Source organism: Beta vulgaris, chromosome 2, assembly GCF_026745355.1.
Source record: "Beta vulgaris subsp. vulgaris cultivar EL10 chromosome 2, EL10.2, whole genome shotgun sequence".
NCBI lineage: Eukaryota > Viridiplantae > Streptophyta > Magnoliopsida > Caryophyllales > Amaranthaceae > Beta > Beta vulgaris.
The window spans coordinates 43,849,987-43,866,506 of NC_079203.1; the positions used below are offsets into that span (position 1 = coordinate 43,849,987).

At 35.1% G+C, this 16,520-nt stretch overlaps 3 protein-coding genes across 3 annotated transcripts in view; 1 reads left to right on the plus strand and 2 right to left on the minus strand.

Annotated features, from left to right (window-relative positions):
- Nucleotides 1-9,716, plus strand: part of LOC125494895 (wall-associated receptor kinase 2-like) — a 30,854-nt gene extending 21,138 nt beyond the window's left edge. Inside the window, exon 3 of the mRNA XM_048638767.2 lies at nucleotides 8,662-9,716. Within this exon, the coding sequence (XP_048494724.2) occupies nucleotides 8,662-9,716 (1,055 nt within the window). The remainder of the gene's footprint in view (nucleotides 1-8,661) is intronic.
- A 371-nt stretch (nucleotides 9,717-10,087) lies between these two features.
- On the minus strand, nucleotides 10,088-10,777 carry LOC125494896 (uncharacterized). Its single transcript, XM_048638768.1, has one exon. It carries the CDS (start codon nucleotides 10,775-10,777, stop codon nucleotides 10,088-10,090), a length of 690 nt encoding a protein of 229 aa, XP_048494725.1.
- A 2,287-nt stretch (nucleotides 10,778-13,064) lies between these two features.
- On the minus strand, nucleotides 13,065-16,092 carry LOC125495223 (cysteine-rich receptor-like protein kinase 10). Its single transcript, XM_048639882.2, has 2 exons — nucleotides 15,627-16,092; nucleotides 13,065-13,618 (listed from the first exon to the last, which is right to left on the minus strand). Exons 1-2 carry the CDS (start codon nucleotides 16,023-16,025, stop codon nucleotides 13,109-13,111), a joined length of 909 nt encoding a protein of 302 aa, XP_048495839.1. The 5' UTR covers nucleotides 16,026-16,092; the 3' UTR covers nucleotides 13,065-13,108.
- Between the last annotated feature and the right edge of the window lie 428 nt (nucleotides 16,093-16,520).

The following is a 16,520-nucleotide window of genomic DNA, read 5'->3' on the forward strand; positions in this document are numbered from 1 at the left end:
CCTGATTGAGATATGTTTTTATGATTCCAACGCGAGATGCGTGAAGAAATTTTATCCAAAAGCGGAGTGAAATGTGAACCTTAGTATTTTGAATATTAATAAGCACTCTGAGGTACGAATCAAGAGAAGTTATAGATTCCATCTGAGAATGTCCTAGTACCCTTCTTGTGTAGGGGCAGGAATATTAGAATTGAATTTGATGAAGGACTTGCGGAGGTTCAGGACTTGCCAAAAATGTGACAGAATCTTGAAATGATATTGCTAACAGTTGTGCAAGCATCAGGCGAAGCTCGAAAAAAGAAAAATGAATCATTTGAAAAAAAAAATAGGTAAGAAATTGACGGACCCCGATTACCAATCTTTAGACCTTGAAACTGTCGTATGTCAGTTGCCAATGTAGTCATGCGAGATATGATATCCATACAGAATAAAAACAGATATGGAGATAAAGGATTTCCCTGAAAAAGTCCACAAGTTGGAACAATAGCTGGTGTTGCAGCACCATTAATGAGAATTTTGTAGGATACTATTGAAATACATTGTTGAATAAGATTCACCTAGTGTAGAGGAAATCCATAAGCTATAAGGACTTTCAAAATAAAGAGCCAACTAACCTTGTCATAGGCTTTGTTCATATTAATCTTGAAGCTGCTAAATGTTCTGCGCCTGTTCTTTGTTTATTGATAATATGTGTGATTTCATGAGCGACGAGAATATTATCATTCATTTGTTGTCCAGGCAGAAAAGTAGTTTGATAGTCTGAATTAGTGTTGGAAGTGTTCCTTTCATCCTATTGACCATACACTTGGCAATACATTTGTATAGAACATTGCAAAGACTAATTAAACGTAAGTGATTTACCTCTTCCGGAGGTTGTACTTTCGGGATGAGAAACAGGAGAAAACGATTTCATTCCATCAGTAGATGACCAGTAGTGAAAAACTGATATACTGCTTCGATCACTGAATGCCCAACAAGCTCCCAATATACTTTAAAAACTTCAGAATTATACCTATCGGGACCTGGTGATTTATCATCAGCTAGTTCAAACATGGCATCTTTAATTCTTGGTCAGAAAAAGGAACAAGCCAAGCATTTTGAGCATGAATAGAGAGAGTTGGCAAATGTAATTCACGAAGAACTAGATCAATGTGTTCCCCTTGACTCACAAGATTATCTACACTTGAAGTAGGTGGAATAAAAATGTCTTGAAAATGAGATTGTATAGTACCATGTAACTCATTTTTCTCCTCAATCCAGTTATTTGAATCATCCTTGAGCATACAAATGTAACTCCGTTGCTGTTTTTGTTTTAAGCTGTTAAGAAGCAGCTTCGAAGGAAGGTCACCTACTTGGATCAGTTTCATCTTTACTCGCTGATTCCAATAGGAAATAGCACAAATAGCATTCCTTGATTCGTTACAAGAGACATATGGTGTTGAATATAGGAAATTCCTTGAGGAGTTGTGTTAATATGGCTCCCATACTCATGGAGTACATCAAAAATTTGCTTCCAGTTTACACCCTAAAAGAGCCGCTTATCAGGACATCAGGTTTTCAAACGCTTACGAAGGATCACAATTTGATAAGGTCTGCGCATGTTTGTAACTTGATCTTTTGTATGTAGTAAGATTGGTCCATGATCCGAGTGTACTATTGGAAGATTTTGGGTTCGAGTTTGTGGAAAATCTGCCATCCATTCAATAGAAGCATAAGCACGATCCAATCTCTCCATAACTAACCCCTCATGTTCTCGATTATTACACCAAGTAAACTGTAACCCCGAAAACGAAACATCTTGCAAGTTTAAGTTGTGTTTCCAATTGACTATTTCTTTCCACCCTCGTATACGATCACTGCCACCCATTTTGTCCAAATATTGGTCGATATGATTAATGTCGCCAATTATAAGGTAGGAGGAGTATGGTTGTAGAAAATGTTGCACAGAGTTCCATCGCATGGGGCATAAATGGTGTTAGGGCTCGCCATATAAAAACAGATAGTGCCATTATTGTTTCCCATTCATAGTCGATATTTTACACAACAAAAAGTTTATAGATTTTGCTACTACATCCACGCTAAAGGAACCCCAACACTACTAATCCCCCCCCCCCTCATGTTTCAGCAACATCAACCCCAAAACAAGATGATGGACTAGTTGAACTTCAAAAACTATACACACTATCTACAGTAGATTTTATCTCTTGCAAAAACAAAAAGGTGGGCTTAAAGTGCGAAAATGAGCCAGAAGAGGTATGAAATTGTCGGATTACCTCTAGCCTTTAGTCCTCGACAGTTCCATGAGAGAAAATTCATTGAAGGGGTGGTGGTTGATTAGGGTCAACCACATTCCTCGATTCATCATCTTCAGTTATCAAAACAACCATAGAAAAATGAAGTTCCATACTTTTTTTGTCAATTGTAGTTGTAAGATTCTCATCCTTTTTCTAGTTTGAAGTTTTGCTACGTTTAAGGCTCCAGTTAGATTTTGGATCCATAGGAGAAGTGTTGACATGGTGCTTGTTGTGTGCTCTTGAAGAAATAAAGAATCTGGGTTCAACCCCTAAAACACGGGCCATACACACATCCGTAATAGCCTTATTCGGTTGAAACTGAGAATCCCTGATAATAAAACCTCCCCTTAGAATCCCATTCCTCATACCTTTTCCTCTTTTTCTTGAGTTTCACTTGTTGTTCATCACATGTAACGACAAAAAAAAACTACCCACGAAATGGCTTCGATGAAGTGGAGCATCTGCCTCTTTTTTCCACAGAACATAATTGATGTACATTAAAGACCTAAGACAATTTGCCTTTGACGAGGTGGTAATGAAGAAGCCCTTTCATGTTCAGAATTTGAATTGGATTGTAAGTTTTGTAATTGGAAGGGAGGTATAGCTTCTATAACGATCATTACTCTGATTCTCCTACAAAATTGGATTAAAAACATCCGCAAACATGGGAGGAGATATACGAAACCTGCTGTTAATAAGGTTTGAAATGTTGTGCATCTCCACTGGTTCAAAATTTTGTTGTTCTTCATTCATAAGGACCTATTGGGAAACACTTTGAATAACTAGGCTAATTAGATCATATGTGTGTGTTGCTCTGGCTATCCAATCACTCGGTCCAGCCTCATCAGGACCTGGGGTCTAGACTGTCCACCCTTGCGGAATAAAGTTTGCCAAAGTACCAGGATCTTGGGCATGGGCTTGTGGACTATGCTTTGTTGGTTCTCACCAGGGTGGGGTATGACCTTGGGTTGGCACACAAAAGTTATTAGCAATCCTGTATGACCTCTGGGCCCAGGATGATTTACATAATTGTTGTAACAAAGACCTTTGATGTGGGCTTGGAATGCCTTGATTTAGGCTATGTGTTTGAAGATTAGGTCGACTAGATGGTCTTGGTGGAAGGTTCAGATATAATTGAGTATTAGCTTCAGCGCCACTAGAAGGTATAGTGTTGAGAGCAAAAGAAGCCTTGGAATTAGGAGTATACCCAAATCTTCATCCCAGAGAAGGGGAGAGTTTAATTCTAGTACGCTTAGCTTGTGGAGTGTGAAGATGCATGGCATGATTGGATAAGTCATGTGGTGGATTAGTGTGGTGTTGGGAATTACCAACAACGTAGTATTGGTGAGGGCGATATATATGTGGGGGGAGAAAATCTGGGCTTGTATCATAGAATTCATTCGAGGATGAGTCATCCACATAAAGATGTGGAAATAGGTACGGGTTACGACTCGGGGTTTGAATATGTGGTTGAATATTTCGTAAGTTAATCGGAGAATTGCGATGAATAGACCTATCTCGTAATCCTCGTATCATGTTGGTGTATAAAGGGATTCCCTCATGGGTTTGGAGGATTATCATACCACGTTCTTCTAAAGTTCGAACTCGGTTTTGGATCATACGTCGAGTCATAAGTAGATAAAGGAAAACGACCAGTATTATGGCCAACACACCCACGTTCTTACAAAACATAAAAATCCCCTCATATCGAAAATACACCCACGACAGTCTATATTCATCAATTGGTAAGAAACATCCAGGAATAGAGGCTTTATTATATGGAGTACTAACCTGGCTAGCAGATACAGTTAGTTTGGTAATCCAGGTCCTTCAATATCAATGGTTTCAACCATGCCTACATAACTAAGAAGCCTTACCGTCCATTCTGTATTCAGGTTGTGTCATGGAAGATCTTGAATCTGAACCCACGTGCGGCCATATTAAAGTTAATAGTAGTGGCTGGCATTTGATGAGTTGAACTCGACCGAAAAGTTATAAGCTTGCCATCAATGAAAGTAGTGTTGAGGGTAAGGAGTGCTTATTTGTCTCGATAATTTTGACATGCAAAGATAAAATATGGACCCGTACGATGGATGGTAATTAGTTCACGCACCTCCCAAGGATTATTTATTATATTAAAAATGAAACTAGCTTGTGTTGGATCGGAGGTGAATGATCAAAAAACATACACCACTACTGCATATTCCCAATCAATAGTTGGCAAAGTACGATATGTAAAGGGTGGTGGATGAGGATACCCATACTTTGAAGCTAAGTAGAAGGGTTTTTTGGTCTAGGTGAATTATGATTATTGGGTTGATGTGGATGTTGGTGATTTTGGTTATCCATGACTGTAAAGTAATTAAGTAAAGCTAGCAAAGGTATTTTCTAAGCTTTTGTGAGTAAAATTTGAAGAAGTAGTTGGAAAGATAGTCAATATCTCAGTTAGGATGTGTTTATAGAAAATCTTTGTATGCAAAAAGGTGAAAGAGATCCAATGAGCACAGTTACAAGAGAGAGAATTATTAGAATTGTTGCAGGCGATTGCAGTCCTTGACGACTGCATTGTAGGTTTGTCGGGGAAAGTCGGTAGATATTTTTAGGGTTCACTCTTAGGTGAGGCGAATTCTCTTGTAGAGAGCATTTTCCCTATAGACTAGGGTTTCATACCTTGATATTTCAACAACAATAAAAAAATAAAATCTTAGATCTGTCTTGATAAAATACCCAACACAAAAGAACTCCTTTCTGGAACGCTTATATCATTGCTACTACTAACTCTTCATGTTGCGGGAAAGTCATTGCTTTGTTGCTTCTTCACCAAACAAATTTTCAAGTAGTGCGCAACTTCTTTTTCTTGATGAATAGATATTTTATTGGAAGCTAGTTGGTCTTGAAGATGATAAAGTTGGAAAAGATGAGAGAGTGTTAGGAATACCTATCATAGGCACTAACAAATCGAACAATTAAATTATAATATATGGAGGAATAAAGAAATTAAAGTAATAAAAAAAAAGATTAAACGTGGAAATTAAATCTTAAATAGGGAGAAAATCATGAACACTGCACTAAGAGTCTAGGACTTTTGAGTATGAAATGATAATACAAGGAGATTACTTAAGTTTTCTAGACTATGTAACCTTTCTGTAAGATTTTCTAGTCCCTCTAGATCGAAGAATAATAATCTCACTTCGCATCACAAAATAGCAACGGCCTCAAACATGTTTATACTAGGGATATTAATCAGGAAACCTAGTAAACAATTATATAAAATTAAACACTAAAACGTGTAAAATCCTTAACAAAGCCCTACGCTATCACGGGCACTAAAACCCGCGGGCGCGAGCAGCTACCAGTGGCTTGTTAATGAAGCATGCAGGCTAGCAGTAGTTTTTTTGTCTTGTGCTCGCTACATGCTGCATGAGCGGGTTCTCCCATTCGTCATATCCCACAAGCATATACAAATCTCAATCCACAACAGCACATATACACACCATCAACTGAAGACTTCCTTTTACATCTCCACACCATACCTAACAATCTCCCACCTGGAGATCGGTAAAAGTGAAGAACACACCCCCAATAAATATTGTTCTCAACTTGTCATCATCACTCTTTATACATCACCTAGTCCAGAACCACTTCGTGCACATAAGAAGTAACACTAAGGTCTCACTCAACCCTGAGTCTCCTTCATCACAACACGAACCATAAGGACTTTTCATAGTTTTACCACCCCGAGTCTCCCTCCAAACTAAACATCCTTCTAGGCTCGATTTCTCAAGCACAACATTCATGTGTGCCTTCTTCACCTTCTTCATTCCACAGTTCACACTGGCCGAAAAGACACCGACTTTACCACCACTGTTCTTCTTTATAGGCATACTACATACAAACTTTTGACTGAACGACCTCTTTGCGAAGTTTTCCACATCCTTTCCGCCTTTGTCGGTTCACCATGGTGTACATTGTTCCACTATTTACCTCTCTAGCTACTACCATAGCACCCTTAGCAACTTTCTAAGAACTACCCTCAAACACTATCTTGTATCCGGACTTGTCAAGTTGACTAATTGATATCAAAAAAAATTTCTCCAAATGAGGCCGGATGAACTCACCATCAAACATGTCCCCACTTATATGCTTCACGCTCACATCTCCCTTGTCTTTAACTCCAACGGTCTAACATCTACAAGGTACACCCTTCCGAGCTCCTCACTCTGCAAATTCTGAAATAATTCCTTGTGGGGCGAAGAATTATACAAAGAACTCAAATCCAAGATTTAAGAACCAGTTGAGCTCTCTTCACTGCTTAGTACCTAAGCATAAGAAACATACTTTGTTATAGAGTTTGTCGAAGTATCATTCTCTTCATCATTATCTTGATCCTCCTTTTTATTTTTCTTCCGTTTATTAATGTATTTCGAATTATATTGTCTCTTATAGAAACCTTTCTCGCCAGATCCCCAACACTCAACTTCTGCTTTACTGACTCTCCCACTGCTCTTGGCTCTTGATGTTCCTCGCTTAGATCTCCCGTGTTGCCTCCTCCCTCTACTATCAACATTGTATGCTCCACCAGATGACTCCCCGGAATCCTTACACCAAGTGCTCTCACTTAACACCAAATCCCTAACATCACTTTAATGCTTCCTTCCCTGCAGAGACTAAAAGCAGCAATCATAGCCTCCCACTTTTTAGATAAAGAGGACAACAAAAGCTGAACTTGTACCTCATCATCAAAGGTATTTCAGAGAGGCCATGAATAATAATTATACTGAATTCATTAATAATTCAAGAGCAAATTCACCATTAATCATCTCAAGTTCAAATAAATATCGCATTAGATATACCTTATTCACAATAGAAGGCTTCTAATACACGTCGATCCACAACGACACACACATATACACACCTTGATCCACTACGACACACACATATACATACCTTGATCCACTATGATACACACACCCTCAACGGAAGACTTCCGTTTACCATCTCCACACCATGCCTAACAGAGAGAAGGAGTGTTGAAGTAAATATTAAGAAAGCAAAGCATTGGTGGGAAAAATAAAACAACAGACTACTTCATTAATTTCACTCTCTTAAAATCCAATACAAAGAAGATATAAATAGTACATCATACGAAGTAACTAACTCCTATATTTAAGCCTAATAAACCCACTAACAACAAAGCACTTAGTACACTAGTAAACCTACGTAGAATTTAATACTTTGCCACTAACACACTAACTTAGCAAACTAACAAACTTACTGACATTAGCTTAGACTTTGGAAACTAACTCCCTAAAAACAATGAAACAAACGTTTGAATCATTCCAACAGATCCATCAAATACTATGAAACAGAAGGGTTGAGAATATGCTTCATTATATGTGTGTGCTTAGTTGTCGAGTAATTTACTTAAATGAGGCAATCTCAGGCTCTTAGCCAGGGGTGCTTATCGAGCGAGCCGAGCCCAAATAGCATTGGGCTCGGCTCGAGCTCGTTTAACTTTTCATGGCCTCGCTCGGCTCGTGAGCTCGCCGAGCTTGGGGGAGCCGAGCTCGGCTCGAGCACGTGATTAGAATTTGCGGCTCGAGCACGTGATTAGAATTTGCGGCTCGAGCTCGGCTCGTGAGCTCGTTTAGGCTCGACTTGTGAGCTCTATTAGGCTCAAGCTCGGCTTGTGAGCTCGTTTATCTCGACTCTTCTCTATCTTTTTTGTTTTCTTTTTCTTTTTGATTATTTTTACGTACCTTTTCTTTTTATCTTTCTTCCATTATATACCTTAGTTAATATCTTAAAAGAAATACATAATATAGTTTTTAATATATATAAATAATTTTTTAATATATAAACAATTTTTTAATATAAAATATTTTTTTTGCTATAAAATAATAATCGAGCTGTTCACGAGCTTTACGAGCCCTAGCTCGGCTCGGCTCGTTTAAGTATCGAGACGAGCTTTGACCGAGCCTTGACCGAGCCGAGCCCGAGCTGCTCGCAAGCCTGTCAGGCTCATTATCACCCCTACTCTTAGCCACGTCTTTTTTTCCTTTTAAAAGATATGACAACTTTTTTGAATATTAATAAAAATAATGTCTATTTAGTTTGTTTTCAAACTGTAAGAGAATAACTATATATATATATATATATATTATATATAATATATATATATATATATATATATATATATATATATATATATATATATATATTTGATTCATTTGAACCTGTGACCTATCGTTCACAATACCTCAATCTTAACCACTACGCCAAGACATCCTTGGTAGAATAACTACGTATATATGACGCTATGACACTCACTCTTTCTTTCTTTGATTAATCATATTGAATGATATAGGCGTTGGCTGCGGCGCATTACTTTTACTCGTTGGTATAACTTTGATGATATTATCAATTCGGAGAAGAAGGGTAATGAAAAGGAAGGAAAAGTTCTTTCAACAAAATGGAGGTTTACTTTTGAGCCATTTAATTTCCTCTTCAAAAGAAGATAGTACGGAACATGTAAAGATATTCACTATTGAAGAGTTAGAGGCAGCAACCAACAACTTCAATGAACAAAGTATAGTAGGAAGGGGTGGTTATGGTACAGTGTTCAAGGGAAATTTGTCCAACGATGAAATTGTAGCAATTAAGAGATCAAAATTTGTGGAGAAGAGTCAGATTGAACAATTCATTAATGAGTTGGTCATTCTTGCACGGATAAAACATCCTAATGTGGTCAGATTAATAGGATGTTGTCTTGAGGTTGAAGTTCCGTTATTGGTTTATGAATTTATCCCCAATGGGACATTATATGATCACATTCATAACAAAGATGGACCTTCTTGGTATTCATGGAGAAATTGTTTGCGCATTGCTATTGACGCTGCAAGTGCACTAGCTTATTTACATTTGAAACCTATAGTTCATCGGGATGTCAAGTCTACAAATATCTTACTAGATGATAACTATATGGCAAAAGTATCTGATTTTGGAGCTTCAAGGTTGGTTCCACTGAATCATACGCATCTAACCACAATGGTGCAAGGTACGTTAGGATATCTCGATCCGCAGTATTTTATTTCAAGTCAATTAACAGAGAAAAGTGATGTTTATAGCTTTGGCGTAGTTCTTACTGAACTCTTAACGAGGGAAAAACCACTTCTACCGCCAATACAAGCCGAAGATAGGAATCAAAATTTGGCTGCATTTTTTGTGAATTGCCTGGAGCAAAATAATTTGTTCAATATCTTGCATAGTGAACTTCTGGCAGAGGCATCTAAAGAGCAACTCATCTCAATCGCAGAACTTGTGAGAAAGTGCCTTAGTATCAAGGGTGAAAATAGACCAACAATGAAAGAAGTTGTTATGGAGCTTGAAGAATTATGGAGGAACACAACACAATGCATGTGACATGTCAGCAGGTGAAAATATTAGATCAACTAGTACCACTTAAAGAATGAGATCACAAATTACCAAGATTAACCAACATTTCGTCCTAAAATTATCCATTTGTTGTGACATTTTATTATATGTTTTTGTTTCCCACCTTTCAAGTTTCAACCTTTTTCAAGCTAATGGATCATGTATATATCGTACTTTCACACTCTATTCGAAGGGGTAAGAGATTAAACTCCCCACTTATGGGTGAGTGCAGAATACCTCAAGCTTCGGATCTTATTGAACCTTGTTTTGTACTAATAGTATATGTATTGTAAACAACTTTCTTGAAACAATGAAAAAAAATCATACTTATTTCTTTTTTTTTTTTTGGCTGGTAAGTATTAAGTACTGAAGATCCTATAGGCTTGTGAGAGTTTGGAAAGAGGTTGTGTCATCAGAAGGTTACCTCTAATAGTAGAGAATGTGTCATTAAGCTTCATCATGAACTGAATGAGCTTATGCTCTTGCTCTCTAATGTGAATTTTTTGTGTTAAGCCACAAGTACATTTATTACAGGTGCAATAAGGCATAGGATTTGCATCATGTAATTCATCCCAAAGAGTCTTCATCAGAGTGTAAAATTCTGACACATTCATAGATCCTTGCTGAAAAGTATCTGCTAGGTTTTTGTCAAGAGAATAAACTTGAGTCATTGAAGACTGACCAAACCTATCTTCTAGGTCTCTCCAAATTTCAGAGGCAGTAGTGAAGAATAGAACACTCTTCTTGATTGTATTATCAAGATTAGTATGTAACCAGGAAATGACCAAGTTATTACAGCGTTCCCAAGCCTTATACTCAGGTGTGTCAACATTAGGAATGTCAATACTGTCATCTACAAATTTCAGTTTGTTCTTAGTTGATAACATAATCAACATAGATCGTTTCCAATCATCGAAACATGTTCCATTGAACTTCACTGACACTGTTTGACTAATATTTGTATCTGAAGGATGGATATAAAAGATGCTAAAAGGTTCTTGATTTGGAGGTAAAATGTTAGATGTAGGATATGTAATATATTCAGCCATATCAACAGAGAATGAGTCAGAAAGAAGAAATGAGGTAGTATATTCAATTTTGAACAGAATTTGTTTGAAGATCAGGAGAAAGAAGAAGATTCAACAGACTTCCAGTAGAATCTTAACAAATTTCAAATATAATATGCAGAAATTCAGAAAGAGAACAGAAGGATTTCATGTAATATGTGCGGAATTTCATAAAAGAATCCGAGAATATGCAGAAACTCAATCAATTAAAGGATCGCGAAATCAGATTGAGAATACGACTAAGATTTCAGAAAGAAAACTAAGATCAGATTTCAAAGAATATCACCTCAATGTTTGATGAATTTAACAAAACGATTTCATCTTAAATTGATGAACTCCAAGTGAGAAGAATAGCTACCTCCATTTCAAATCAATCAGGAACGAATCTGATGTTTTCAGTAAAGAAACGAGCTAAGAATTTATTAATTCCTGCTCTAATACCATGAAAAGATTAAGAGAGTTTCAATGTGAGAGAAAGATTTCAGAGAGAATGAGAAACTTAGAGAGAATTATTCTTATTAGAATTGTAATGTATTATTATCAATTACAGAGAGAAGAGAATGCTATTTATATTTATGAATAACAGAATAAGTTATAGCAATAACAAACTTTATGATAGAAATAACTAATTGCATAGTTTGTTATAGGTAGTTTTAGCCACTAGATGATGTGGCAGCTTCTTGTATATGCCTATCTCCAATAAGTACATATAGTGAATTTCAAAAGGTAATTAATAACTAAAATCTTTTAAATTAAGTTACGCTAAACCTTCTATAAAAGACTTCCATATAATGAAACAACATACAACCAGACTAACAGACTCCCATAATAAGGTACCAGTAAGCAAAAAAAAAATGCATATAACGTACTTACACACGATGGCTCTATTTGGCAATACTAGCTGAAAATAAACTGAAACCGATAAGTCAAAATAAACTCATAAGGTACTGGAATTGATAAGGTAGTTGATTAGCTTAACTATTTGGCAAATTTTGTTACTTAATTTGATAAATTATTTTGACAATATTAGTTGCTATCAAAATTTTAAAAAGGTAAGTCATTTTAACCACCTAAAATTTTATTTTTGGTGTTTCCCAAATACTACTAATCATTTTAGCACCTCGTCATTTGAGGTAACTAAAATGCTTCCCCAAAACAGAGCCAATTACGTTAAAAGTTGTTAACTCACAAAAGACCACTTCTGAAAAGATGCAATTTGATAAATAAAAAACTATAATGTTATAGTATCAATATTTGAGTTCATAGTATAAATTTAAATCAGTTTGCTTCAGATATGCTGATATTTCTTTAGTGGTGAAAAGTTGTAATTAGTGATCTTCTGCTCTCAAACAAAACAAAGTTTTAAAGATCGTCTCTTGAGTTAAACAATTACAAAATTTGTATCTAGAATCACAAAATTAAACATGATAACTATATAATTTATATTCATCTGTTTTATTTCGTAATTATTTCACTTCAATTTTTGCAATTGTTGATGCATAATTTTGACCATAAATATATTTAATTGTCAATTACTAAAAACTTGTGAATAATTGATATTGTGAAAAGATGTAAATTGAGACAAATCCAAAAACATCTACATGATAATACATTATATAATATATATATATATATATATATATATATATATACATATATATATATATATATATATATATATATATATAATACATATATATATATATAATAATACATATATATATATATATATATACATAATTATATATATACATATATATATATATATATACATATATATATATATATATATAGAATTGAGTTCAGGTGAGAATCGTATTTTAAATGAGAAGTGAGAAAAGATACCAGCCCTTAGATCATAGTTCATTTCATGGCCGAGATTAAAACAATAAAAGAAATCAATTTCGCAAACCAATCTCCCATCTCACGCATAAACATTCTTTCTCTCTCCTCACATTCTTTCTCCGTTCCATATATATACTTCTTCCGTTTCATAATAAGTGAAACATAGGAATTGAGCACAAGATTTAATAAACATCACTTTCAAAAGCCAAAAAGTCATAAAATACCCTTTTCATTATCAAAAGGAGGAGAGAGAAAAGCAAACCACACAAGTTTGTGATGGGTATTCTTGTCATTTTATAACTTTCTTTTTTCCATTTAAGGTATGTTTCACTTATTTTGAAACGTTCTAAAATAGTAAGTGTTTCACTTATTATGGAGCGGAGGAAGTATATAATTACCTTAGTTTTACAAGCTTGGATTGTATTCTTTTTTACATCTTACAAATATTCAAATACAAATAAAGTAGTCTTACAATAATGAAAAGATAAATACAAAAAGATAGAAATAAAGCTTTCCGATAGCAACCAAGGGTTGACGAGAAATATGCGGAGGAGAAGGCGTGGGTGGAATAAGGCCGTCTGACGACACATTAAAAAAAGGTTCAACATCATATCTCATCTGGCAACTTGGCCTTTTAATTTGTCCCCATAATCGGCTATCACTCGCACATGATTCGACCGTGAAATTTAATGCATCCGTCAAACACTCCTTGCATTGCGCCCTACTAAGATCAGGAGTACATTGCACCAAAAAGTAAAATTCTCTTTGTGCTATGTAACTCCCATTCTTAACTGCAAAGTTCCTCGAAGATGAACTTTCCGAGGTAGCTTCGTCGATCAGCGAGTCGAGGTTTCTCCTCACTCCCCCTTCGATTTGGCCGCCGTCTAGGAGGAGCTTAACTCCAGCACAGTTTGTATAGTTGGGGCGCAGCTCCATGTTGGAGAAGATCATGCGGTTGGCATACCGTAACATGCATTCCTGGTTTATAGAAAAAAGCTGAGTTATATCTTAGGAAACGTAAGGAATAAAAATTGAATCCAAAGAAAATGTTATAACACGGTCTTAAGAGAGAGTATAAATGGTCAAAGTTATAAATGCGAAAGTGAAAACGAAATAACTCGAAAAAGAAGTGTTGTTTACCACATTTCGAAAAATATCAATTACCTTCAATTTTTTAAATTAAGTAAAAACAAAAATCTATAATAATATATTGAAAGGTGTTCCTAAACAGGTTATTTTTCCACGTTGCGCTACTCCTTAGAGTGTTTGATTCATCATGTACTACATGTACTATAAACAATTAGAAAATGCATGGTATAAGATTTGATCCCATAATTTCAAGCATGTATACTAAAGTGTTAACCACTAAACCAATGAAATAATATTTGGTGTTATAATTTCAAAGTAAAATATTAATGCAAGGGTATAGCATGAGATTAAAAACTAGTTATATATAACAAGTTGATAATCTGAAATAGACATTAACATAAATCTAACAAGTCATAAATAATCATATTTTCTACATATATATTAATGGAAATTAAGTGTCAAAGTTGATGAAATTCAGGCACTAGGAGAAAACAAAAAGGAAAAAGCATTTTGAGACGAGTGTAGTAGTAAACTGATGCAATAATACGTACAGAGGGGTAGATGAGTGTGTGCAAGGAGCCCAACAGCACAGTGCCCCCAAAATTATAAAGGCCGCAAAATATATTATTTTGAAAATTTTACTTCATATTTGAAGAAATCACCCTTATTTCCACCCTTCATAAATTTGTCGATGATTTATCTTTAGATTTTCAACTTTCCATCTTTAGAACTCTAACCTTCCATCTTTATTTTCTATAAATTTAGGGCCCAATTTTTCATGTTAGAACCGGGGCCCCAAAATCTTCAAGATGGCCCTGAATACGTACTAGTCTTATATGCACGCGATGCGTGCGCTAATTTCAAAACTTGTTATTATATACTCTATCTATATTATAATTATGATTATTCTTAAAATGCGACAGATTAATAGTTAGATAAATCTAGATATAGTAATTTGCTAATGCAAAAAACTAATAAAGGTTGTGAGTGATTTTTAATATTAGTTTAATTTAGATATAATAGTTCTTAAGATTTACTGAACATAGAACTTTACACATACTTTTATTTTCAATAACGAACTACATACCCGATTAACAGTAAAGTATCTGCAAATTTGAGAATGCCGCTTTTTAGAATGTCGTAAAACTCCAATCTATAAAGAGAACTGATTTTTTTCTTTTTGTTTGGTGTTTGTGTTTTTAATTGTGTTTATATTATGGAAAAACTATTTTTGAATATGAGCTGAGTACATAATGTTGTGTATTTTTTTTGGTAAGTTCTTGATTATGAATCTTTTTGATTGAATTTTTTTATTGGCAAGTTTATTTGATTGAGCTTTTATATGAGTTGATTGGGTTTAAATTTGATTGTTTTTTTTTGGGCAAATTTATGCATTGAATTGGTTTTGATTAACTATTGAATTAGAAGTGTGTATGAAAATTTGGAATCTAATACTTATGTTGTGGAGGGACAATTAAGTAAATTCCAAGGGGGACATCATTGCTCCCCTTGGCTTATACTCGATCTGTTTCTTTTTAATCTACACACTTTCCTTTTTAGCTTAATTAGTCTGTTTCTTTTTAATCTACACGCTATTACTTTTTTCTATTCTTGGTAACATATCACATCTATTTTCTCCTCTTTCCGATCCGTGTCATCAATTTTTAATATTTTAACCCACTTTTTAATTTCTCTCTCTCCACCTGTTCAGTTTCTCTCTCATATTTTTGCACTTCGTCATTAGTTCTCCCCCAAAGTAAAGTGAGTAAATTAAAAAGAAAGGAAAGAGTATAATAAAGATAATTATTCCATTGCTACTATAACTAATGTGTAAGATATTTATAATCTAGTTTAATTTATGCTCCCTTAAACCAAAAAAAATACGTATAATTGTTACCTCATATATAACTATGCCCTCTTTGGGGTGGCGATAGCAAAGATCTAAAGCATTCCTGGTGGCATCCTCGACGCAGCCGTGGCATTTTTCGAAGGTAAGATCGTTCCGGCAGTCATAGAGGGCGTAGACTATGTCTGTAACATCGTCATGGGAGCCGCCGATCGTCAAGTTGGAGAATAGGTGCGAAGAGGATAGGGAAGTGAAGTTGGAAAATGCAGTAGCAAGGTTTAAATCGTAAGTGCTGTTTTGCGTAAAATTTCCCTTTGTATCGTCACATTCCCAGAATTTTGGCCAGAATTGCCGGGTCAATTCACTACAGGAGGTAATACTAAGGGAGAATATGAAGAATAAGAGGAGAGGACAAAATGTTTGAAAGTTATGAGATGGTGATAAAACCATGTTTTCATGTGTTTAAAGTTAAGCAGCTGACAACAGGGTGCCTGGAGAGATGATACTAATGTTAAGGAAGGTAGATTTAGCATATCTATATATCTATATAAACCTAGAAAAATGAGTTGAGTTGTCATCTATTTAGACATCAATGCCATGTGTCATGCCCACAATCATTCTTCATTTTATTTTGCCACGTGTCATGGCTTTGTCCATATGCCACATTCTTATACCAATTGATTTCGTTTGATTTGTATGCATTGAATTGAAAGATTTAGGCTGAATTTATAGAAGGAAATATGATGATTATATATGGTATGCAATCAGCGTATGATCATATAGCATACAAATATAGATTAGGTAGTATTGCAATCATCTTGAATGATTTTGTTTTTGTATATATAATTAACTTATTGACCAATTTAAATTCTAATTAACAAATTTAAGGAATATATATATATATATAAAACAGCTGAACTGAACTGAACTGAACTTATCAAAGTT